Source organism: Crocodylus siamensis, chromosome 5, assembly GCF_052110815.1.
Source record: "Crocodylus siamensis isolate JL-2025a chromosome 5, ASM5211081v1, whole genome shotgun sequence".
Taxonomy (NCBI): Eukaryota; Metazoa; Chordata; order Crocodylia; family Crocodylidae; genus Crocodylus; species Crocodylus siamensis.
Window position 1 is genome coordinate 36,463,771 of NC_143399.1, and position 25,462 is coordinate 36,489,232.

At 44.7% G+C, this 25,462-nt stretch overlaps 1 protein-coding gene across 1 annotated transcript in view; it reads left to right on the forward strand.

Annotated features, from left to right (window-relative positions):
• The window catches only part of PLPPR4 (phospholipid phosphatase related 4), a 71,535-nt gene that overhangs the window by 19,716 nt on the left and 26,357 nt on the right, over positions 1-25,462 (forward strand). Inside the window, exons 2-3 of the mRNA XM_090049280.1 lie at positions 9,576-9,761; positions 24,905-25,034. Of these exons, the coding sequence (XP_089905406.1) occupies positions 9,576-9,761; positions 24,905-25,034 (316 nt within the window). The remainder of the gene's footprint in view (positions 1-9,575; positions 9,762-24,904; positions 25,035-25,462) is intronic.

Sequence of the window (25,462 nt, forward strand, 5' to 3'; positions counted from 1 at the left end):
AAGATGTATGGCAATATGTATGTATAAGAAAAACATCTGTACTCCACCTCCCACTTCTGCCCCCAAGAGAGAAATGGAATCACACATGAAAGAGTCTACTTCCTTTGCTTTTTAAAATCAGTGCCTAGGCATTCAGATGACATGGCAATGTCCACAGTATTAAAGCCTGGTAGACTAATAGGGAGAACACTTCCCAAGTCTCCATTCCTTTTTCCCAAAAAATCCTATAATAAATTGAGACTGATTATACTAGGCAGGTGAAGAGCTATGCTCATTAGTTGTGACTCACAGAAAACAACATCCATTCTAGTATATTTGTTATCCTGTCTTTCCCAAATCTACATGGCCCTCTTGTTTGTTTCATTCAACAGTTGAGCTTTTTAAATTGAGAGATCCATTAGCTAAAGACTGACCTTTATCAGATATCTTTGCAGACCCTTACACAGTATTGTAGTCTTCATCTGCTACCACACTATAAATATTAAATATAATGCTATCTAAGTCGTCTCCGGGACCTTCTCAAATTGTTTATGTTTAGAGAAACGAATGATATTCAGGCAGGTATTTCATGGGCACAGTCTTGTTTACTTACAAAGAACGCATACAAAGTCCCATTCCCCTGACCACAGGAGGAAAAACTAACCAGAGGAAGTTCACTTTCTGAAGTTTTCACATCTGTTTCACATCTGTATAGATCCCCAGTGACCTAAATGGCATTGCTCATTCAACACTGTGGTGTCCACTACCTCTCATAAGATGCAATGCCTTAGCACTCCATCCCAGTCTGAAAATAAAGAACTACACAGATCCATCCAGCAATTTTCAACAGGACCAAATCTTCTGCTCAGGTACAGTCTTCAGACAAACAGACAGTTGAGTTTGAGTTTCTCAAGGCCCAGCTGTATCTACCGGGAGAATCATCTCGCTGGCAAACTGCCTGATTTCTGGATATCCCCAGCTTAGGGCAGAGTTGATTTGGTTTAAAGCCTCGCATTAATCTCATCCTAGTGAGCACAGGGCCTTTTCATCTCATCACACCTGCTTGCTCGACAAACAGTCCCTTGCTTTCCTCCAGATACCACACTCGTGCTGATTCTCACTGTCTGCTGATTTCTTGTTCCTATGCTCAGACAGACAGTTGTATTGCAATCAGTGTCATAGCCCTTGCATTTGCAACAAATTTCCAGTGAAATTCCTCAAGCTATATGAGTCAGCTTCTACTCAGACCTTGACATGATGGCTCAGGCCTTGGGTAGTGGCTTCCAGTAAATAAGGTATGATTAACACATTCATGGAATTGCTTCCTCATGTAGCCCTAATGAAAAATAGCTAGAATGCCTATTATCTTCATAGCCTATATATCAAAGATATGCCAGATGGCAGCCACCAACACTCCACAATAAAATAGCAATTCATATGTTACCATTATGAAGTGAAGGTCCTGGTTTACAAATAAGAATAGATACAAATACAATGACTATTGCAGAGAATCTTGGGCAAGTTAAAGCTGAAGGTCAAAAATTATAACTCAAGAGCATGTGTACAGTGCTCCAGTCAAAAAGAAGGGATTTGAGGCCAAGGAATATGGCAAAGAGGTCAATCCCTCTGATTCTGCTACTGGGGGGGGGACATTGTCCTTTTTCTCTCTAAGGTCCCTTCCTTTTTGACAATAGGGATTCTTCACCATTACTCAGCTCCCAGTAGTATTACTACCAATAGCTGTACAATACTTGCATACTTGCAACAAATGGTAACTAATGCTGTTTCTAAGAAGACTTAGGCTATCAAGGTAATCATTTGCCTGTCTTTTGATTTAGGACAAAACTATGATGAGTAGAAAGGCTGCTGTCCAACTCTTTCACCTCTCACATAGTCAAAGGCTTTGAAAACAGACATCTCATGGGAGTGCCACCACTAGTGTGGGGGTACATTCCTCAATGTTCAGACCCTATTGACTAATTAAGGCTCCTTCACATTGCACTGCACTGTCCTTTTTACTCTGTTCCTGACTAAGCTTTTAGCTATGCTCACACATTGTTAACATCTTTGTGTAGGAACCATTTCTTTATTTTCTTGCATGCCTAAACTGATAGAGTGGGTCCCCTGGAATATAAATAATAAAGACTCCTCTTTAGAGGTCAAAAGGGGAATTATTTCTTAATGAAAATTTGCTAATTTTTTAAGTCACTATTCAAATTTTAACCAATTCTTTTCTTCGCTTTGCTTATTACATTCCTGATGCAAAGTCTTTTGGAGCCAATAGGAATCTTTCCACTGATTTTGCTGAACTTAGATCAGATTGTATGATCAATATGGATTGCAGATTGGCTGAAGGGTCGCATTCAGAAGGTGATGGTGGATGGGTCATATTCAACCTGGGGAGAAGTGGGCAGCGGAGTCCCCCAGGGCTCGGTCCTTGGGCCCGCGCTGTTCAATCTCTTTATCAGAGATTTGGACGACAGGGTGAAAAGCACCCTGTTTAAATTCGCTGATCATACCAAAATTTGGGATGAGGTGAGCACGCTAGTAGGGAGGGAAAGACTGCAGCAAGACTTGGATAGGTTACAGGGGTGGGCTAGCAAAAACAGGATGCGCTTCAACACTGACAAGTGCAGTGTGCTGCACTTGGGCAGTAGTAACCAGCAGCACACTTATAAGATGGGAAACTCCCTTCTTGAGAGCATGGAGGCAGAAAGGGATCTTGGAGTCATTATTGACTCCAAGATGAACATGAGCCAACAATGCAAGGTCACAGTTGGAAGGGCTAACTGCACCTTGTCTTGCATCCACAGGTGCATCTCAAGTAGAGCCAGGGAGGTGATCCTCCCCCTCTACGTGACACTGGTCAGGCCACAGCTGGAGTACTGTGTCCAGTTCTGGGCGCCCCACTTCAGGAGGGATGTGGACAACATTGAAAGGGTCCAGAGGAGGGCCACACGCATGATCTGGGGATTACAGGGCAGACCCTACATTGAAAGACTGCGGGACCTAAACCTGTTCAGCCTTCACAAGAGAAGGCTGAGGGGGGACCTGGTGACCATCTATAAACTCACTAGGGGGGACCAGAAGGGTTTGGGAGAGACTTTGTTTCCCCTAACGCCCCCGGCATAACAAGGAATAACAGCCATAAGTTGTTGGAGAGGAGGTTTAGATTAGACATCCATAAGAACTACTTCACAGTTATGGCGGCTAGAATCTGGAACCAACTTCCTAGGGAAGTGGTGCTGGCTCCTACCCTGGGGGTGTTTAAGAGGAGACTTGATGCCTACCTGGCTGGACTCATTTGAGCCCAGTTTTTTTCTCCTGCCCTGGCAGGGGGTTGGACTTGAAGATCTATAAGGTCCCTTCCAACCCTACTTCTATGATTCTATGATTGTATATTTCCAGATATAAAATACAGAGAAAAGAATTAGAAGTCAAATATTTTTTCATCAACAGAGTAAGCAAGAATGTAAAGATTTGTTTGCTTAAGTTGAGGGGTTTACTTTCTTTATTCCAATTAGGAACAAAAAAGGAAATTTCTATTTTGTAATTGAAACAATGCACATAATACCATCGAATTAAGTTTGACATATTCAAGGTGTTGGAAGCTACCGCTTGTAACTACAGTGCTGATGCTATTGTAAGAATACTTAATAAAGATTCATATTTTCATAGTTCCATAGTTTCTAGGGTCAGAAGGGCCCTGAGCAGATCATCAAGTCCAACCCCCTGCCATGGCAGGAAAGAGTACTGGGGTCAAATGACCCTGGCAAGGTGTACATCTAGCCTCCTCTTTAAGACCCCCAGGGTAGGAGCCAGCACCACTTCTCTTGGAAGGTGGTTCCAGACCCTAGCCACCCTGACCATGAAGTAGCGCCTCCTGATGTCTAGCCTAAATCTACTGACAAGGGAGTTCCCCAACCTGTAGGTATGGTGCCGGTTGTTCCTCCCCAGGTGCATCACTTTGCACTTATTGGTGTTGAATCCCATCCAATTCTCATCCGCCCACCCCTGTAACCTGTCTAGGTCCGATTGCAGCCTATTCCTCCCTTCTAGCATGCTCACATCCCCCCACATCTTAGTGTTATCAGCAAATTTGAACAGGGTGCTATTTATTCCCTTGTCCAAGTCACTGATGAAGATGTTGAACAGTGCGGACCTGAGGACCGAGACCTGGGGAACCCCACTGCCCACATCCCTCCAGGTCGAAAATGACCCATCCACCACCACTCTCGGGGTGCAGCCCTGCAGCCAGTTGGTGACCCATTTGACTGTGTGGTTGTTGACACCACAGTCCCCCAGTTTCTTAATGAGAACGGGGTGAGAGACATTTTAAATAACTACTTATAATTTTTAGAATACTGAATAAACACTTATTTTTCTTTAATCTTTTTGCAGATATATTCAGTATTTTTATTTTTAAAAAGATATGAAGGTAATGTGTCCTATAAGATTTAACACTTGGTATATATATTGCAAGTTATTTATAGACCTTTTCATTAGGGATGCTATGGACTTATGGCAGGCTGCTTAGACCTTTAAAATAAAAGTTTTTTGTTTCTTAAGAATGGGTAGAAATAATATAGGGATCCTAGAAGTTCATAGCACTGTGGAGACTGAATCTTTTCAAGGGTTTCTTAGGAATAATACTGAGGTCAGCAATCTATGGCCTGTGGCCTGATCAACAAATATTAATGTTGATATTACACAGTGAATATTAGTTCATTATTTAAAACAATTTTACAAACCGGGAAACTCTTAAAAGAATAAGTTTGTGATAAAGTACTGGCCTTAAACTCAGGAGATATGAGCTCTATTCCTGTGGCACTGGGCACATCTGAAAAATGGAGAATTATAGTTTCTTTTGTTTGTCTTGTGTGTTTTAACAACTTGGGGCATGGAATGTCTTTCATTATATGTTTCTGCACTTCCTAACCCAATGGGGTCCATGTCTTTGTTGAATGATCTAGGCACTGTTCCAACATAAATAATAATGGTGATATCAGGTCTCATGGATGCCTAAACAATGATAAGTGGCATCCCAGTGAAATCACACAGTGCACAGGCCCAGATGACGATAACTACCATGTTTAGGTAGTGTGGCGCTTCACTGCCCCTTATACACCCAGCATTAGATTGTACCACAAATTCTCTCTTAATTCTTCGGTATAGAGTGATCATGCCCACTGCATCACTCTGTGTTGGGTTTCTGCAACCTGCAGCATACCCGATAGGGCTGTGCAAAACAGCACCGTTCTGCTTTGACATCTGTTTTGATGTTTCGATGGAACAGTGTTTCATTTCAAGTTCCGTTTCCTTTCAAAAGCATTGTTCTGTTTCATTTCAAAACTGTTTCAACGTTTCCCCCATAGGCTATAATGGGGAAGCATGAAACTGGAGGAGGAACAGCCTCCTGTGATCACAGGCAGATCAGGGGCCTCACCCCTGGAGGAGTCTGGCAGAGCCCCGCAGCCCTCCCAGGGGTGTGGGCAGGAGGCTGCCACTGCCACCTGGGACTGGCACTGGGAGCTGAGCCCGGTAGAGGGAGGTAAAGTGCAGCTCCAGTGCTGTGCTCTGCTTCCCCCACTGGGCTCAGTTCCATGGGGCAGGGAAATGCTGGGCGCTGAGCCAGGTGGAGGGAGGTAAAGCACAGCCCCAGCACTGCATGCCACCTCCCTCCACCAGGCTGCAAGCCTCTGGGAACTCATCCCTGTGGAGGGAAGCAGCATGCAGCCCTGGTTGCTGCTTCAAAACTGGCCTTGTTTCATTTCAAGGCTGTTTGAAAGCCCCCTATTTCATTTTGATTTCACTGTTTCAAGCTCAAAATGAGTTGAACCAGTGTTGAAATGAAATAGCCGGCAAAGCTTCTCACAGCCCTAATACCTGAGCAGCTCTCTGGTTCAATGCCCCAACAGAAGACAGGCAACACTATTAGCAGAACTATTTCTTTACCTACATTGCATCCCCTTTGGAGTTATTTGTACCCACAAGGAGGAAGTAATCATGAAGATTCTCTGAGCACAGGGATTTTGTTTGTCCCTTCATCTTGCTGGGGAAGAATAAAAAATAAATATTCCCCATTCTCTGTACATCTATACAAAGGCTCATAGTAGCTTACCAGGCACACAAAAAAGTCATCAATGACGATTTCTATGTGGTGTTGCCCATGGAAGATGAGAAATAGTATTAAATAATACATCCAGCTAAAGAACCTTATTTTTTCTGGTATTTTGGGTACAAATCAGAAATTCAAATCAAATACATTATTTACTGTTTACTAAAGCAAATTTGCTAGAGGCCTAGTCTTATTCTTATGACACTCCTGAGAATTACAGCACTTTGCTTCATTCAGAATGACATTTTATATTCCTTTCCTATGCAATCACAATCAGCCTAATAAACCAAGGTATGGTGCAGTGCAATCAGCCTGAATACTGGGAGTGAGGCAGACAAAATTATTCTTTTAACTACCTTCAGTGTTGTTGTTCTAAGCAACACTTTTAAAATATAAGGTAAACTGTTAGCCCTGTCCTGTGTCACCTCAAAGCAAAGCTGTTATTTTCAAGCAAAACACGCCCCTGCCCTTAAAAAGCATTTTTCAGTGGAGCCCAGCTAATACTCCTTCCCCCCAACCACCCAAAATTACATTTTCTTTCCCCAAAACTTGCACTTAACAAGTACATGTTTACAAGTTTGAAAATGACCAATTACTGGATCCAGTCAGTTTTCTCTTGTCATACAGAACCTCTATCACACACCATCATCTTCATCTGACATATACAGTGTACCTAGTACAAGTTTTTCCTCTTGTTTTACGATGGAACAGAACTCATTAGGTTGTTTAAACTTGTTTTCTATTTTATTAAGATCTCAAAAGCCATGTAACCCTTTAAATCATGGGTGGGTAAAATACAGCCTGCAGGCCGAATGTGGCCTGCCAAGTCATTCTGTCTGGCTCATGGGGCCCCTAAAAAGTTTAGTAAATTAATATTTATTTGTTCCTGACTGCCTCTCAAAGATGATAGGATCCAAGGGCTGTAGGACCCAGGGCAAGCCAGCAACACCAAGCAGCCCAGCCCCACCCCATCACACCCCCAGCCATTTCCCTGCCTTCCTGCCCCCATGCTGCTCCAGCACCAGGTGGGTCCTGGCTGCATCTTGGGACTGCAGGAGCACAGAGCCGTGCCAGTACCCCAGGGTGTGTGTGGGTGTGTAGGGAGGGTCAGAGTGTGTGTGGGCATGTGTATGTGTGTGTGTGTGCACTTGTGTTCATAGGGTGAGTCCCACATGCACACTCCACCATACACATGTACCCACACACCCTTGCACTGCCATACACCCTCCATCCACCACCCCCTCACACATCCCAGCCACCCTCTCCCCCACAAACTCCATACCCATCCACATACAGACCCACATAGTCCCTCACCCCACACCCACCCTCCATACCTATCCACTCCCCACAAGCACACTCACACCCTCCCCCACACCTCACATACCCACACACCGACAGTCCCCACAAACTTATACATACCTCCTATGCCCCCACCTCTCCCCACAATATACAAGACTGAGACTTTATTATAAGCTATTATATACAATCACCTCTATGCACATTACACAAACACGTAAACCAGATCAAAAATATTTTTTAAATCAATTAATAAATGTTGTAGATGTTTGCTCTTTAGAGTATAATTTGGTGTTTTTCCGGTTCTGAGATGGCAAAACCCCTTGCTGAAAGGAGTAATTCTGGGGGCAAGGGGAGGGACTCCTGGTGGCAAAGACCAGGGGTTAGGGAGCAGGACTTCTGCTCATAAGATGGCGACCAGGGGGCAGGGCACCTGTCAAGGGGAGGGGCAAGCCATGCAGCCCTTGACAGCTTGCCAAAACTCGGTAAGCAGCCTTCCTGCTGAAGTAATTGCCCACCCCTGCTTTAAGCTGTGGCAGAACATTTATACATTTTTGCACATTGAATATGTTTTTTCTCTAGAGAAATGGAATGATTCATCTGCTTGATGTTATTAAATGTCTTGACTGCATGGTTGTAGATTTAAACAAAGTTATTTTCCAAGTCTGATTTGTTTTTACCTATACAGAAGTCTCTACATTCCCTACTAGTTGGAGACTGTGCTGACCAGTGTATACTCCCTGCCATATTGGTGCTTGCAACTGGTCATCATTGTGACAGTCTCCCCTGAAAGGCTTTCTGCTGGAGAACAACTTCTATTAGAGACATTTTTTATTCTAGAAGCTGATGGAGGAACTGGGTGAATTTACCTACAGAAGTCTACCCACTATCCCCAATAATTAATGGAAATAATTTGTAAAGGATAACAATCACAACATAGCTAGAGGATAAAGCAACCACAGACTATAATCCTCAGGAGCTTATGCAGAATGAATCTTGCCAACCAAAATTAATTGCTTTTTTTGATAGAATTACAAATTGAATGGCTGAAGGAAATGCACTATATATATCATGTATTTGGATTCCAGGAAAGCATTTCATATGGTTTTTCATTAAGGCCTCTTTTGAGATTGAATTCAAATTGGCTTGAGCATAGACACTGTCATGTTGATCAAAAGCAGGTTGAAAGATCCTTAACAAAGGGCAATGATAAACAGGACAGCAATGAGAAATGGCTTTAGGTGTGCCTCTGGGGTAGATAATAAGTCCTGACTGATTAAAAATCTTATAAAACATAGCCTTATAAGCAAGATCCCCATGTTGTATGGGGAAAACAGCCTTGTATTAGAATCAAGAAAATATGGGAATAATACATGTTGGCAAATATTTTTGTAAACTGGTTTTCAAACTTGTCAAATAGCTACGAGCAGTAAATAAGGACCTGCAATGTGTTTGTCATAAGCAAGTTTGCTGTGGAAGTATGTGGCCCCTTTGACCTACTAGTATAATTCAAGAGAGAGCGGGAGCTTTTTTAGTCTAATTTTGTGCTCAAATTTATTCAAAATCAGTTTACAGCCATTTGTTCTGGTGCCTACATTCACATAAGCCCCTGAATTCTTCTCTTTTCTTTTCTGGTTGTTTTTTTTGTTTGTTTGTTTGTTTTTTGGAGTGGTGAGGGGAATGATATCTTGTTCATTCTTTGTTTTCCTGAGATTAAAAAAGTCAAGCTAAGTTTCCTTTCATAACATAGGCTCTCCATTCACCTGATCAGGCTAGTAGCCTGTCTATACCTGATGGGTAGAAGAAAAGGGGTTCCTACAGTGCCTCTCTTACAGCAGGGTCAGGGTTTGATTAGATGAATCTGAAAAATGGCTGCACAAACTGAAGCTCCGAAATACTGGGGGATTCTTCTATCACATGTTGTAATTTAATGATTCGTTTAATCAAGAAACATTTCAATGCCAGTAAAGAAGTTACCTGTACACAACTGTATTTGACATAAATTGTGCAATAATTGGTTAATTAAAATAGTTTACTAATTTACTATCTAGCTTGCTGGCTGAGATTTGTGCGATATTGAAATGGTTTGCTAATAGACTTTGCTGTTTTTGCGAAAACTCATATATATTTAGGCATTATTACATTACAAAATAATAATTAATTGCATTTTCTTCCTTCCCAGTTGCCCATATTGGCATCTTCAGTTGTTAGCCTCTATTTTCTTGAACTCACTGATGTTTTCAAGCCAGTTCACTCTGGATTCAACTGCTATGACAAAAGTCTGAGCATGCCATATATTGAACCTACACAAGAGGCTGTTCCTTTCCTGATGCTGCTTAGTTTGGTTTTTGCTGGCCCTTCAATTACGGTGAGTAACAGATGTTTTCACTTCTAATACAAGATTTTGGCACAGATATCCAGTCAGTGTAAAACACTTTAGCCCCATTGACCTTACTGAAGCTGCTCTGAATCTGATGAAACGCATGATTGGGCGGTCAATGTCAAGGGCTATAGGCTGTACAGGAGGGACAGGATAGGAAAGAGAGGTGGGGGCGTGGCGCTCTATATTAAGGAGGAATACACATCCGCGTTAATAAGCAAGGAGCCAGGGGAGGGGCACTCTGAAGTGCTTTGGGTTAGAGTACAAGGCAGTCGAGGTGAAAGGGACTTAATGGTGGGAGTCTACTACAGACCTCCCAACCAGGGAGAAGAGCTTGACCAGGAATTCTTGGGTCAGCTCACAGAGGTAGTGAAGGCTAGGGATGTAGTAGTCATGGGGGACCCCGGACATCTGCTGGGAAGAGCAGTCAGCCAGGTCTGAACACTCACGTAGGTTCTTGGCCAGAGTGCAGGACCCCCATCTAACCCAGGAGGTGCCCAGCCCCACCAGGGGGGACGCCTTGTTGGACCTAGTGCTGGCCACGGGTGACGACCTGGTGAGGGGGCTGCGAGTGCTAAAAAGGAGGCTTACACCCAATGGAAAGAAGGGGTCATCACCAGGGAGGACTATTCTGTAGTTGCTCGGGGATGTAGGGGGGTAGTTAGGAAGGCAGTTAGGAAGGCCAAGGCAGAGATGGAACTGGGACTAGCTTCCCAGATTAAGGACAATAAGAAGCCCTTTTTTAAATACGTAGGGGGTAAAACGAAGGACCCGGGTAATGTGGGGCCCTTGCAGGACGCAATGGGAAACTTGGTCGTCACACCAGACGGCAAAGCTAACATGTTTAATGATTTCTTTGCCTCCGTCTTCCTAAGTAGGGACCAGAACATCCACCTCCCTGCTGGGCCCCCCTCGGGCCCCAGGGGAGGCACACCTGGGCCACGGGTTAGCGAGGATTTAGTTAGGGAGCTTCTGGAGGGGTTGGATGTATTCAAGTCAGCTGGTCTGGATGATCTCCACCCTAGAGTTATAAAGGAACTGGCCGAGGTCATTGCAAGTCCCCGGCACAACTTTACAAGCACTCATGGTACTCTGGTGAGGTACCGGAGGACTGGAAGAGGGCCAACGTGGTCCCCATCTTCAAAAAAGGGAGGAAGGAGGACCTGGGAAACTATAGGCCAGTTAGTCTTACCTCGATCCTAGGCAAGCTGTTCGAGAAAATTATGCTGGCACACATCCAGGAGGGGCCAGCAGAGGACTGCATGCTTAGGGGCAACCAACATGGGTTCATCAGTGGCAGGTCCTGTCAGACCAACCTGGTGGCCTTTTACAATCAGATCACCAGATCATTAGATGCAGGGGTAGCAGTGGATATAGTCTTCCTGGACTTCCAGAAGGCTTTTGACACTGTCTCTCACCCCGTTCTCATTAAGAAACTGGGGGCCTGTGGTGTAGACACCCACACAGTCAAATGGGTCGCCAACTGGCTGGAGGGCCGCACCCAGAGGGTGGTAGTGGATGGGTCCTTCTCAACCTGGAAGGACGTGGGCAGTGGGGTTCTGCAGGGCTCGGTCCTTGAGCCCACACTGTTCAACATCTTCATCAGCGATTTGGATGAGGGGGTAAAAAGCACCCTGTTCAAATTTGCTGATGACACTAAGATGTGGGGGGACATGGGCACACTGGAAGGATGCAACAGGCTACAATCAGACCTAGACAAGTTACAAGGGTGGGCAGACGAGAATAGGATGGGTTTCAACACAGACAAGTGCAAGGTATTGCACCTTGGGAGGAACAACTGGCACCATACCTACAGGTTAGGGAACTCCCCTCTTGTCAGCACGGAGGTGGAAAAGGATCTGGGGGTCATCACTGACTCCAAGATGAACCTGGGCCAGCAGTGTGGCGAGGCAGTTAGGAAGGCCAACCGCACCTTGGCATGCATCCACAGATGCATCTCGAGCAGGTCCAAAGAGGTGATCCTCCCCTTCTATGCGGCACTGGTCAGGCTGCAGCTAGAGTATTGGGTCCAGTTCTGGGCGCCACACTTCAAGAGGGATGTCGACAGCATGGAGAGGGTCCAGAGGAGGGCCACTCATATGATCAGGGGACAACAGGACAGGCCCTATGAGGAGAGGCTATGGGACCTGAACCTGTTCAGCCTCCAAAAGAGAAGGCTGGGGGGGATCTTGTGGCCTGTTATAAACTAGTCAGGGGGGGATCAGCAGGCACTGGGGGAGTCCCTGTTCCCCTGAGCACTGCCAGGAGTGACCAGAAATAATGGTCACAAGCTGGCAGAGGATAGATTTAGGTTAGCTATCAGGAGGCGCTACTTCACAGTCAGGGCGGCTAGGGTCTGGAACCGGCTTCCAAGAGAAGTGGTGCAGGCTTCTACCCTGGGGGTGTTTAAGAGGAGGTTAGATGCACATCTTGCTGGGGTCATTTGACCCCAGTATTCTTTCCTGCCATGGCAGGGGTCAGACTAGATGATCTGCTCAGGTCCCTTCCGACCCTAGAAACTATGAAACTATGAAACTGAAATCATAGGAAAGTTTCCCTGGTAATAATTTATACTGAAATGGCATTGGGAATTGGAAAGCCAGAACAAAATAATTTTGGGAGACACCTTTAAATGCAGAGTCACTTTATTTAGTCTTTTACACTCAATACATTCAAATATTCTTTCACATGTACCATATTTTGTTTGTTTTTTCCTCAAGAAAATGTTTCTAAGTTTATAGAGAATGAGGTCACTGACATTTCATGGATACAAGACCATAGAATACTACATTTTTTCTGACAGCAAGAAACAGCAGGAAATTTCCGCTTAATGTGAAAGTAGCAAAAAACGGTCTTATTGACTACTGACAACAAACTGTTTAGTTATGATTGTGAGTCACACCTCCTGGAATGACTGGGCTTTGCATAGAGAACAAAAATTGTGGAATGAAATGTATACCAGAGGAATAGAAAGAAATCAGGTTCTATGTATTCTCTCAATTAGGGTGCTGACAGATGTGCAAGCCCCTGCTCTAACTCATGGCACTTTACATAAAGCACCATGAGTTACAGCAGCCCCTGTGACCCAAAAGACATTTATCTACTGGGTTAAGGGGTGGGGGAGGGGGGGAATCACTCACTTGATGAGAGTTAATTTTTTGCGCAATTGGCCACTTTTAAAGCACTCTTAAGCCATGCACGTGTGTCACCACATGGCTGTAGAGTGCTTTTAGGGGGCCAGTCGCACAACAAATGTAACTTCTGTCTGCATCCTTAGTCTCCTCTAGAGTGCTTTTTGGCTATGCAAATGCATTAAATTCAGATGCTATTTACCATTGATCAATCAAATGCCTCTTTAATGATGGCCTTTGTCCCTGCCCCCTGCCTCCACCGCCAGTATGCTTTTTTCTTTGCCCTCAGGCCAGCCTGGATATCCGCGCTCAGCCATGAAGGTTTCTTGGACTCTTTTCCCGCTTTCCTGCACAGTGGAATTGCATCCTGCTGCGCCCCAAGGACAGTCTCCTTGAGGAAGGACCACCTTCCTGGACCCCCATACTAGCTATACCCTGGGCTCCGGGTGCCTCTCTGACTACTGCCCTGAGCACATCAAAGTTGGCTTTCCTAAAGTCAAGTATTTGCACTGTGCTAGTTACCCTCCCCACCTTTCTCTGAATAGTAAACTGGATCATTTCATGATCACTGTCCCCTAGCCTCCCTTGTACTAGCACATCCCCCATGAGGTTATCCCTCATTCTTCCCTCAGTGGCAGCAGCATGCCCTAGGAGCAGGCAGGTCCTGCCAGGGGCTTCACCACTGTGGAGGGAAGGACTGCCCGCCCCCCCCCCCCACACACACACAGTTTAGGGTCTGCTGGCAGCTCACCCCCTGGCCGTGGGAAAAGTGGGCAGACTCCGGGAGGGGAGGAAAACATCAGTCCTTTCCCCACTTTTTCTTTTTTTTTTTCAGTGGAGCCTGCCTACATGAGCTGCCACCAGGGCATGCAGCCCCTGAGCTCCACAGGGCCCAGTGCTTCCCTCTGCAGTGGTGGCACTCCCTGGGTGAGGTGTTGGCAGGTGGGTGCTGCCTGAGGGGTGCCACCACTATGGAGGGAACGTGCGGAATCTCATGGAGCTCAGAGGCTGCTCAGCACACCAGCAACTCACCCCCTGACCATGGGAGAGGCATATGGGCTCCAGGGGAAAAAAAGTCTTCCCCTCACCACTTATTTTTTTTCTCAGCAAAGCCTGCCCACATGAGCTGCAGCTGGGCCATGCAGCCCCTGAGCTGCAGGGGTCTGGTGCTTTTGTCCATGGTGGTGGCATGGCAGGGTGCTAGTGGGCAGATGATGCCCCAAGTCACTGACAGCACATGGCCCAATCCAACAGTGCACAGGCACTGAAAGCCCAGGTGTGCTTTGGGAAGCTTGGGCTTGGTGGGCTTCTAGCACTCTATGCACCATCCGTGCTGCCTTCCCACCACCTGGGAATGAGCTGGGTTGCCCCTGGAGCAGTGCAGCAAGATGGCAGGAGGGCAGTTGGGTGTGCTGATGGCCAGAGAAGGCAGCAGGGACAATGCGTGGGACACTGGAAGCCTGCCAAGCCCAAGGTTCCCTGACCATGCCTGGGCTTCCAGAACCCTGTGCACCATTGCAATTTGTTACATAGCAAACTAAAATATATCGGATGTGTTTTACTTTGCTACATAACAAGGTAATTTAAAGTGAAATACACCACCACACATGTACAACATGACGTAATTAAAACAAAATACACCTCTGCAGTTGTAAGCAGTGACATCATTAAAGTGGTGCAAAAGGTCAATTAAGCCACTTCAAAAGCCAATTTTGTCACAAGTCCAAGCATCCATGTAGAGTGGGTGAAAGAAAATGCCTGACAGATACTCCTATAGCAATTTCACTACAACTGCCATGTGAAGTTGAAATGAAAAGTAAACATTTCTCCTCTTGTAGACACTTGGGCTAAGTACAGTCAGTAAAACAGCCCGAGGCTGAATCGATTCAGTCTTTTCAGATTAGTTTAAGCTGTTAAAATGCAGAGATTAAACTGAGAAACAACTAGACAGACATTCATTTTGATTCAGGCAATGCAGCCACATACCTGCAGTGGCTCAGGCCAGAATCTAGTAGGCACTAGAGCATGGCTCTGTAGCCAGCATTGCCTGTGTGTTTACTACCTCTTTCTGCTGCCCCCAAGGTAACTGGGATTTGCAGTCAAGAATCACAACAGCAAGGCTGCTCATCACTTCCTTTTCCTGCTTCCAAGTGCCTCTGGGATTTGTAGTCCACAGTCACAGCCAGGAGTAAGTTTTTAGTAGGCCAGGACAGCTCTTTACTCGGGGAAGGGAAGTATAACCCCTCTCCTTGCCCCCAAACCTCAGCCAGGGTTTGCCCGGGGTGGCGGGGGGTGGGGGGGAGTCCCTGCCTCCTCCCATCCCTCCTCAACCCTTCTTTGCTGGATCAGACAGCCCAGCCCAGGGATGGAAAGCATGCTGGGATGCTGGGCGACTGTGATTTAACTTGAACCAGGACTTCTGTCCCTAGCCTTGTATCTCTTTCTACATTACATTTATTTTGCTAACTATTTTCATATTTGACTGTTCACTTACATAGCATGTTGGTGGACACTTTTCAGTGCATAATGTAGAAAAACAGACAGATCAACTGACATGTTTTATTCTTGGTACTAACTGCAGAATTTACTTAATTTCAAGTTCCTTTGGAAAACGGATCTCTAAAATGCAAAGCACATATAAAAATACATATGAAGGCACAAAGCTGAAATCCTTCTCTAAACAGAAAACCTCCCATATACTTTAAGGGGGCTAGGACTTCATCAATAGGCAGTCAATAGGGCCTGGGTTAAATCTGTGTTAACATTTCTGTTTTAAAAATTGTTTTCTTAAACATATCACACAGTAAAAAATACATTTCATTGCAAATGACCCTTGAATTCTACCTAAACTGGAAGAACCTTTTAGATAAAACCCTGTCCATTCACTGAAATGATTTGCAGTAGAAAGCTCACTTATGGGCTTTATCCCTGTTTAAATGGGTGACTCTGTTTCCTGGTCCTTCTACTCACTAAGCAATTTTTTCTGGATCATTGTGCTTTACAAGCCACCAACTTCAGTATTGCCTACCCCAAGCATTTACAACTCACAAGCCATGAATAAGGCTCCAAAAATATAAATTTACTTAAGAATTGTGAGATTTTTTTTCCCCTAAATTGGGTTCATTTTTTGTCTTTGGTGCTAGAAGATTTACAGATGACATGTTCTATCATAAGCATCTGTATTAAAAGTTACTTTTTAAAAATGAAAACTAATACCCATAAGTAACAGCATGGCTCTGGCAGCACGGGCTTTAAGGAAATCATCAAACATTACAATATTTATTACAAAAGCAAAGAGTTGGCAATGCTACAATTTATGTAGGACTCTCTGGCTGACACACTGCATATTATTGCATAAACTGGATCCAAAGTTTTGGCCATTGAGAATAGACTGGCTGGGTAACTGTTTTACTAAATCTATCCAAGTGGAAATTCACACCGACATCTACAGTGATGAATGCATTAGTTGAATGGAAATTAAATGGACTCAAGGACCATGTGACAGACTGAATCTGGATGTAAGAGCACTGAAATTCATTGACTTCAATGGATATGTAGTAAGGTTCAATGTTAAAGTTAATTGCAGTGGAGAATCTCTACCCTAGAAGCATATCTAGCCTTGAAAAGCCATGTCATATTAGGAATTTTTCATGTCTCCACTGAGATAGGACCTACAGTGCCAGCCAACTGGAATACTCTAGGACTGAAAAACAATTTCTGTTTTAACTTCTTGATTTCACAGTTCTTAATTTACTGAAATGAATTGTCACCTTTTGAAAGGAAATGTTCCACACTTTGTATAGGCCTAAAGAATTTTTTTTTTTCTAAATCTAAGCAAAATGCTTGAACTAAGTTTCAGTTTAGGAGGAAGCAAAAATAAACTTCCTTATATTTAAAAACTGTTGTAATCACAATGATTTTAGATAAAACTAAATGTAAAAATAAAGACTGGAAATTGAAAGCTATGTAGAAAATAATTCTTACTGATAAGGAGTATACTTTTTGCTTAGAAAAAAATGTTTTTGATTTGCCAGAGTTATGGTTACTTCAACATTCCACAAACATTGCCGGAGGAAATTGTTGCTATCAGTCGGTATATACTTGAGCCCTGATCTTTCTAAGGTCTACCCAAGCACTTAATCTTAAGCATGACTGGTCCCACTGCACCCAGTGAGACTGCTCACTTGCCTAAAGTCATAACCCACACAGTCAGATGGGTCACTAATTGGTTGGAGGTTCGCACCCAGAGAGTGGTGGTGGATGGGTCTTATTCGTCTCTAACCCGAGCCCCAGGCATGAAGCAGACCTCTCAAATCATGGGGTCAGGCCAGCAGATGGAACCTTCCAATCCTCATAGGATGTCAAGGGCCCGCAGCAAGGCGGTAGCCCTAGACTTCAACAGGGCCAACTTCAATGAGTTGAGTTTAGTGGGAGAGGTGCTGAGGTTCTCAAGAGCAGGGGAACTCAGTGCCAAAGATGAGTGGTCTTTCCTTAAGGAGACGATACTCAGGGCCCCAAGGGGTGACCATCCCAACAAGAAGCAAGGGGAGCAGGACTGCCCAAAAGCCCCCCTGGCTCACCAAGGGCATCTAGGAATGTCTGATTGCCAAAAAGGCAGCATACAACCAGTGGAAGGGGGGTGCTATCTCCAAAGAGGAGTATACTTCCTCTGCTCGGGCCTGTAGGGGGACTGTCAGGAAAGCTAAGGCAGACATAGAGCTAGGACTAGTGTCCAAGATCAAAGATAATAAAAAGTCCTTTTCAAATATATAGGGAGGATGAAGAAGGCACCGGGAAATGTGGGGCCCCTGCAAGCTTCTCCGGGCAATCTGGTGGTTGTGCCAGAGGAGAAAGCAGACCACTTTAACCAATTCTTCACCTCCGTTTTCTTGTGCAGGGACTGGGACTTCCCCACCGTGATGCAAGACGGACTTGAGGGGAATGCCTCCAGACCTCAGGTTGGGGAGGACTGGACGTGTTCAAATCAGTGGGTCCAGATGCTCTCCAGCCCAGGGTATTGAAGGAGCTAGCAAGGGTTATTGCAGGGCCTTTGGCATGGCTTTACGAGTACTCCTGGTGCTCAGGCCAGGTGCCAGATGATTGAAAGATAGCCAATGTGGTCCCCATCTTTAAAAAAGGGAGGAGGGGGGACCCGGGCAACTATAGGCCCGTCAGTCTTACCTCTATCCTTGGGAAACTCTTTGAGAAGATCTTCAAGGAGCACATCTGCGACGGACCGGCTTCAGGGATGATGCTCAAGGGCAACCAGCACGGTTTCATTAGGGGCAGGTCATGTCAGACCAACCTGATTGCCTTTTATGATCAGGTCACAAAAGCATTGGATGCAGGTGTCGCTGTGGAAGTAGTCTTTCTGGACTTCAGCAAGGCCTTTGACACCGTCTCCCACCCCATCCTCATTAAAAAACTAGGTGACTGTGGCATTGATGCCTACACAGTCAGATGGACTGCAGATTGGCTGAAGGGTCACACTCAGAAGGTGGTGGTGGACGGGTCATATTTGACCTGGGGAGAAGTGGGCAGTGGGTCCTTGGGCCCGTGCTGTTCAATCTCTTTATCAGCAATTTGGACAACGGAATGAAAAGCAACCTGCTAAATTTGCTGATGATACCAAAATTTGGGGTGAGGTGAGCACGCTAGTAGGAAGGGAAAGACTGCAGCAAGACCTGGATAGGTTACAGAGGTGGACTAACAAAAACAGGATGTGCTTCAGTACTGACTAGTGCAGGATGCTGCACTTGGGCAGTAGTAACCAGCAGCACACTTATAAGATGGGAAACTCCCTTCTTGAGAGCATGGAGGCAGAAAGGGATCTTGGAGTCCTTATTGACTCCAAGATGAACACGGGCCGACAATGCGAGGTCACAGTTGGCAGGGCTAACCGGACCTTGTTGTGCATCCACAGGTGCATCTCAAGCAGGTCCAAGGAGGTAATCCTCCCCTTCTATGCAACACTGGTCAGGCCGCAGCTGGAGTACTGCGTCCAGTTATGGGCGCCACACTTCAGGAGGGATGCAGACAACATGGAGAGGGTCCAGAGGAGGGCCACTCACACGATCAGGGGGCAGCAGGGCAGGCCCTATGAGGAGAGGCTACAGGACCTGAACCTGTTCAGCCTCCAGAAGAGAAGGCTGAGGTGGGATCTAGTGGCCTGTTACAAACTAGTCAGGGGGGATCAGCAGGCATTGGGGGAGTCACTGTTCCCCCGAGCACTGCCAGGAGTGACAAGAAATAATGGTCACAAGCTGGAAGAGGGTAAATTCAAATTAGACATCAGGAGGCAATACTTCACTGTCAGGGCAGCTAGGATCTGGAACCAACTTCCAAGAGAAGTAGTGCTGGCTCCTACCCTGGGGGTCTTTAAAAGGAGGCTAAGGGTCATTTGACCCCAGTACTCTTTTCTGCCATAGCAGGGGGTCATACTGGATGATCTGCTCAGGTCCCTTCTGACCCTACCAACTATGAAACTATGAAGTAGGTATGTTTTACAGTATTGAGACCCTACAAAGAAATGCATTGTTTGACCATCACAGTTACTTAAGTATGAACTTTCCAAAACTGTCTTATTAACTTTAGAATCATTGAAATTACTGTTACTTTCCCTAAATTTGGTTTCTATAATCATCTGTCACCATTTAGTCATCTGAGACTTAAATACAGAGCCAAGTTTGAATAAAATGAATCCTGCAGCTTCAATTTATAACTAGTTAAAATCAGCACGCTCCAAAAATGCCTTAGTTCATACATACTGATGAGTATAAATCAATACATGCCCTGGCATAACAATGCATACTTAACCTGTGCTACTAATAAGTACTGATAATAGACAGTGATAGTCACCAGTTGGTGGCTGTGACTTATGAAAATGTAACCAGTTAATTACTTAACATTTTTCCCTTCTCTTTCCCTTAAAAATTGCTCTAAGTTAAATGTGCTATAGGTGCATTTATGCAAACTTCAGATTGCACATTTTATAATTTAATTATTAATTTCAAGAAATGACACAAGTCTAATTCATATAAAAGATGCAATATATAAAACAAAGCAAAGAAAAGCTTGCAAGGAGCTCCGATAATGTAATATACACTGACCTGAAGACATCCAAATGGAACTTATTACATTATGGAAACAATGGGATATCAAGATCAAATAAAATGGTTGCATATAAAAGCATAAGTAAGCCACAGATCCCAAGGATAATCAAAGAATGCAAATAACAAGGAAAAGAAACCAACCTCAGACCCTACTTATAGATCTCAGAAAAAGCCATTAAAACAGAACTTAGTTTTGTGTATGTTATTTGGTTACAGTAATCACTAGCTTTTTCCTATGCTTGAAGTACTCCTGAGGTCTGTGTCCCTTACAGAAAATGGATTTTACAACAGTTGTCATATCTAGTAAATTACTTTTCCAAAGCATTACTGTAAGCAAATCTGTGTCTTGCAATGTCAACAGAATGGGGTTTTTGTTTTATGTGGGTTTTTAAAAATCCATTCCATTAAACAGTAGGTGCAAAGTGGCTAGTATTTGATTCAGATTTGGCCGATTTGGGGGACAGTAATTCGATTCAGTGATTTGAATCACTGTCCCAAATTGATTCAGCGGAATCTCTGAATGACCCAGGCCCATCCCCTACCTGCTCTTCCAGCCCAGCAATGGCTGACCTGCCTGCCCCAGCTCATGGCACTTGGGAAAAAAAAGCCCCCAACTCACTGGGTTGCCAGGCAGGGGGGCAATCCTTGCTGCCCCCCACTGGCCCACGCTGCATGGGGGGGGCTTTGATTGGCTGCCCCCCGACTGCCCCCCGCTGTTCCAGCCCCCCTCATGCCTGCCCCACCCACCATGGCTCTGGCCCTTTAAGGGGAAAAAAAAACAAGAAAACCCCCCAAACTTACCAGTTTTGGCCAGCAAGGGGGCCATCCCTTCTGCCCCCCCTGCTGCCCCATGCCATGGGGGGCTCTGCACTGGCCCCCCCAAAGCACTGAGGCCACTGCAGGAGCCAGTGAGGCCTGGGGTTTTTCTTGGGTTTTTTTTTCTTAAAGGGCCACAGCTGGGGTGGGCAGGACAACCATGGGAGAACTGAGGTAGTGAGGTGGGGGTCAGGGGCTCATGCAGAGCCCCCCATGCAGCATGAGGTAGTGGGGGGCTGCAGGGATCACCCCCCCCCACCTGGCAGCACCCAGTGAGTGGGGCTTTTTTTAAAGCACCAGGAGCTGGGGCGGGTGGGCAGCCATGGGCGGGGAGCCAGGTCAGGGGGGAGGGGGGACTGGGGGAGCAGGCAAGGGAAGGGGCTGGCAGGCCCCCCCCCATGGTCCCCTCCCCCACTCCTACTTACCAGCTCCAAGTCCAACTGCAGCTGCCTCTCTGAATCCGACTGCATCGAAGCTCTCTGAATCTTTTCTGAAGATTCAGAGAGTCTTAAAATTGATTTGGGCCTTTTTATTGGTCTTCTGATTCGATTTGGATTCGGCCACAGAATCGGGCCAAATCTCCTCTGAATCGAATCACCACCCAAAGCTTTTGCACAGCCCTATTAAAAAGTAGCTCTTTAGCTCAAATTTTTGCAATTTTGATGTGCCTCCTAAAAAGACTACTTGTGGTGTAAAGATAAATATATATCATTTACACCAAGAGGCTTCTTTTCCAGTATCTCTCAATGACAGTTCAACACAGCAGTACTGAATTCTCAGAATGGTATTGCATTACTAGCATTAGTCTAACTTCCAGCCTGACTCTTATTCATATCAATGCATTTGGAATCAAACCCTAAATAATGTTTTTCTTTTCTAAGGAAAATACAAGCATTATTATGGTAGTGCTAGAGTGATATTATAGCTGTGATGGTCAAGGAAATATGCAAGAGGCAAGGATTTTTGTGTGTGTTATGTTTTATTGGACAGACTCTGTGGTCAGTCTGAGCTCAGACTTGAAGAAAGGTGCCTTGTACCCAAAACCTTCTCCAAATTGTTCCCAACTGAAGCAGTATTAATTATTCAGATGTCATGTAGCCTGTTCATTTAGCCATGTCAGCATGTTAGAACCTTCATTAGCCAGTGACAAGCATGCTGGTGTTGTAGCTTCTTTGTAACAGGAATTCGTAGCTAATTAAACTTTCTAAATCTTGTATATCACTGGCTTTTCCGTATCTTTCAATGGATTTATTTTGCTGAAGGAAAATAAAGTACATTCCTAGGAGGAGGGTCAATGGTCAATCAGCTAAAATGGTCCTTTTTATTTCTCTTCTCCCAGGAACAGAGGTATTTTTAAGATAATGCCTTGTATCAAAATTTCCCTGTGTTCCATCCAATTCTGCATAATTTAGGCTTCATATAAAAAGAGATGTTTTAGCAAGAGGTTAGAATTGTTCCTGATCAGTACCATTTTTTTGAATCTGGGGAAAGGCAAACCAAATCTGTTCTTAAAGCTGCAAATGGCCTTATTCATCTCTGAACCTGAATTACTCTTTGGACTATAGGCACGCACAGGAGGGACACCAACCCACCAACAGTTAGTGCTGACCTAGTGAGGGGATACTTGGAGGAGCTGGATGTGTTTAAGGCAGCTGGCCCAGATGATCTTCATCCAAGAGTGCTGAGGGAATTGGCCAGTGTCATAGCAGAACCACTGGCATGACTATTTGAGCACTTGTGGCATTCAGGACAGGTCCCAGAGGACTGGAAAAGGGCCAACGTGGTCCCTATTTTCAAGAAGGGAAGGAAGGAGGATCCAGGTAATCATAGGCCAGTTAGTCTCATCTATATCCTTGGGAAAACCTTTGAAAAGTTATTAAGGATTATATTTGTGGAAGTCCAGCAAGAAAAATAATGCTGAAGGGCAATGAACATGGGTTCGTAGCAAGTATATTCTGCCTGACTAATCCTGTTTCCTTTTACGACCAGGTCGCAAAATGCTTAGATGCAGGAGTCAAGGTTGATGTCATTTTAAATAGGCCTTTGATACAGTGTCTCATTCTGTTCTCATAAATAAACTAAACGGCTCTGACACAGATGATTGCAAAGTCAGATGGTTGTCAAATTGGCTTAAGGGATGCACCCAGAGAGTGGTGGTGGATGGGTGGGTATCAGCCTGGAAAGATGTGGGCAGTGGGGTCCCCCAAGTTTCAGTCCTTGAACGAGTGCTGTTCAGTATCTTCATCAGTGACCTGGATGAGGGCTTGGAGAGCACCCTGTCCAAATTCATGGACAAAACCAAATTATAGGGCAAAGTAAACACACTAGTGGGCAGGGAATGGATTCAGGCGGATTTGGACAGGTTGGAAAAGTGGACAGAACAGATTAGGATGACGCTTAACAAAGATAAGTGCAAAGTACTGCACCTAGGGAGAAAGAATTGCCAGCACACATACAAACTGGGAGATGACTTCCTGAACAGGATAGCAGCAGAAAGGGATCTTAGAGTCATAGTTGACTCCAAGATGAACATGAGTCATTGCTGTGACGAAGTGATCAGTAAAGCTAACCGCACTCTTATCATCATTAGCAGGTGCATCATGAACAGGTCTAGGGAGGTAATATTTCTCCTCTATGTGGCATTGGTAAGGCTGCAGCTGGAGTACTGCATCCAGTTTTGGGCACCGCACTTCAAGACGGATGTGGATAACCTTGAGAGGGTCCAGAGGAGGGCTACTCAGATGGTTAGGGGCCTGCAGGTAAGGCACTATGGGGAGAGATTGAGGGACCTGGATCTCTTCAGTGTCTACAGAGAAGGCTGAGAGGGGATCTAGCGGCCAGCTACAAATTCATCAAGGGGAGACAGCAAGGAATAGGAGATGCTCTGTTTACCAGGGCACCCCTTGGAGTAACTAGAAACAATGGCCACAAACTGACAGACAGCAGATTTAGATTAGACATTGGGAAGAACTGGTTTACAGTGAGGGTTACCAGAATCTGGAATGGACTTCCAAGGGAGGTGGTACTCTCCCCTACCTTAAAGGTCTTTAAGAGGAGACTGGATAGGCATCTGGCTGGGGTCACCTGACCCCAGTGCTCTTTCTTGCCCAGGAAAGACTTAACTCTGTCACTGCTGATAATTGTAGCAGAAACATCAAACAAATCTGAGACTGTGAATTTAGGGCCATAGCCAAGATTTCCATTCAGTAATACCCCATCTTCTGCTTACTTCATCTAATTTAATGCCTCTTGCACACTCTTTACATGTCCATAAGGACAAAACCCCAGTTGCTGCAGTAAATCTGGTTAAAACCAAGCCAATTACACAATTAGAAAAAAGCAGGTTGCCATGTAATTTTAGTCTGCTAGCAATTACTAGGCATGAGGCCAAAGGCTGAGCATGACAACCATCTCAGAATTGCTAAGTTATTATATGGCTTTTAACCATTTATGATGCAACATACTCTAATTGTTCAGTTTTGTATTACAGTGGGTGTGTCTACAGAAGATGTTACATTGCCACAGTGATGAGCTACAGCAATATAGTTCATCGCTACAGTGACATAGCATCAGCAGACACAAACCATGACACTGCCGCTACTGCACAGTAGCTCGTTGCTACTGTGCAGTAGGGTCAGAAATGACCCATGCAGTGCCGAGACTGCACAGTACCAGTGGTTATTATGCAGTCATTTAGCACTTGCTTTAGCAAATACTAAATGATTACATAGTAACAACTACGCAGTCAGGCGCATGTGTAGACACACCCAGCAGCACCTAGAGGTCTCAAGCATCGCATTTGGCATTTTATACACACCTAATAAAAAGATGATCTCTTTCTCTTTGAGCCTCTGTTGCTTATGTTTAATTTCAGTGCCCCTTCTTGTTTTTCCTCAGATCAGGGAAAAATGTATTAGTGAATGTTTACATATTGATATAAATCCTCTGAAGGCAAGTACAAGTCAGCGTACGACATTCTTCCTATTATGATTTTATTGCCTGCCTTTGAATTCAATTGCTAACTGCTGCATAATTGCTACATTTACCCTGAGCTTTTTCTTTGTCATTGCAGATAATGGTAGGAGAAGGAATTCTCTACTGTTGCCTGTCAAAAAGAAGAAATGGGATTGGAACGGAGGCCAATATTAATGCAGGAGGCTGCAACTTCAACTCTTTCCTTAGAAGAGCTGTCAGATTCGTTGGTGGGTTTCAGGTTTTAATAAATAAAGGCACTTCTATGAGACACTTACGATTTTAATCATGCAGTATTTCATTTTTTTAATGGTCTCTAGAACAGTGGAGGGCAGATTGTTCCATGCCAAGAAGGGCAAAAAGCAGCTGTCAAGTGGGATTGCAAATTAAACATGTCCATTCAATAATGCAACACTTTTACTTTCAAGGATTCTCTTTCATCTACTGCATGATTATCAGTGCTAAGTCGATAATTTTGTTTATTTTCCCTCAACACCCTAAAATCTGATATCAAAGTCCATTCATATGGTTCGCAGTATGGTGTTTCATTAAAATGTGCTATCTTTTCCCTTGGAAAAAAAATCAAAGCAGTCAGTGTAGTGTTTATAAGCAACACAACAGCAACTTGTTAAAAATGTCAGTGGATTTGACATTCCAT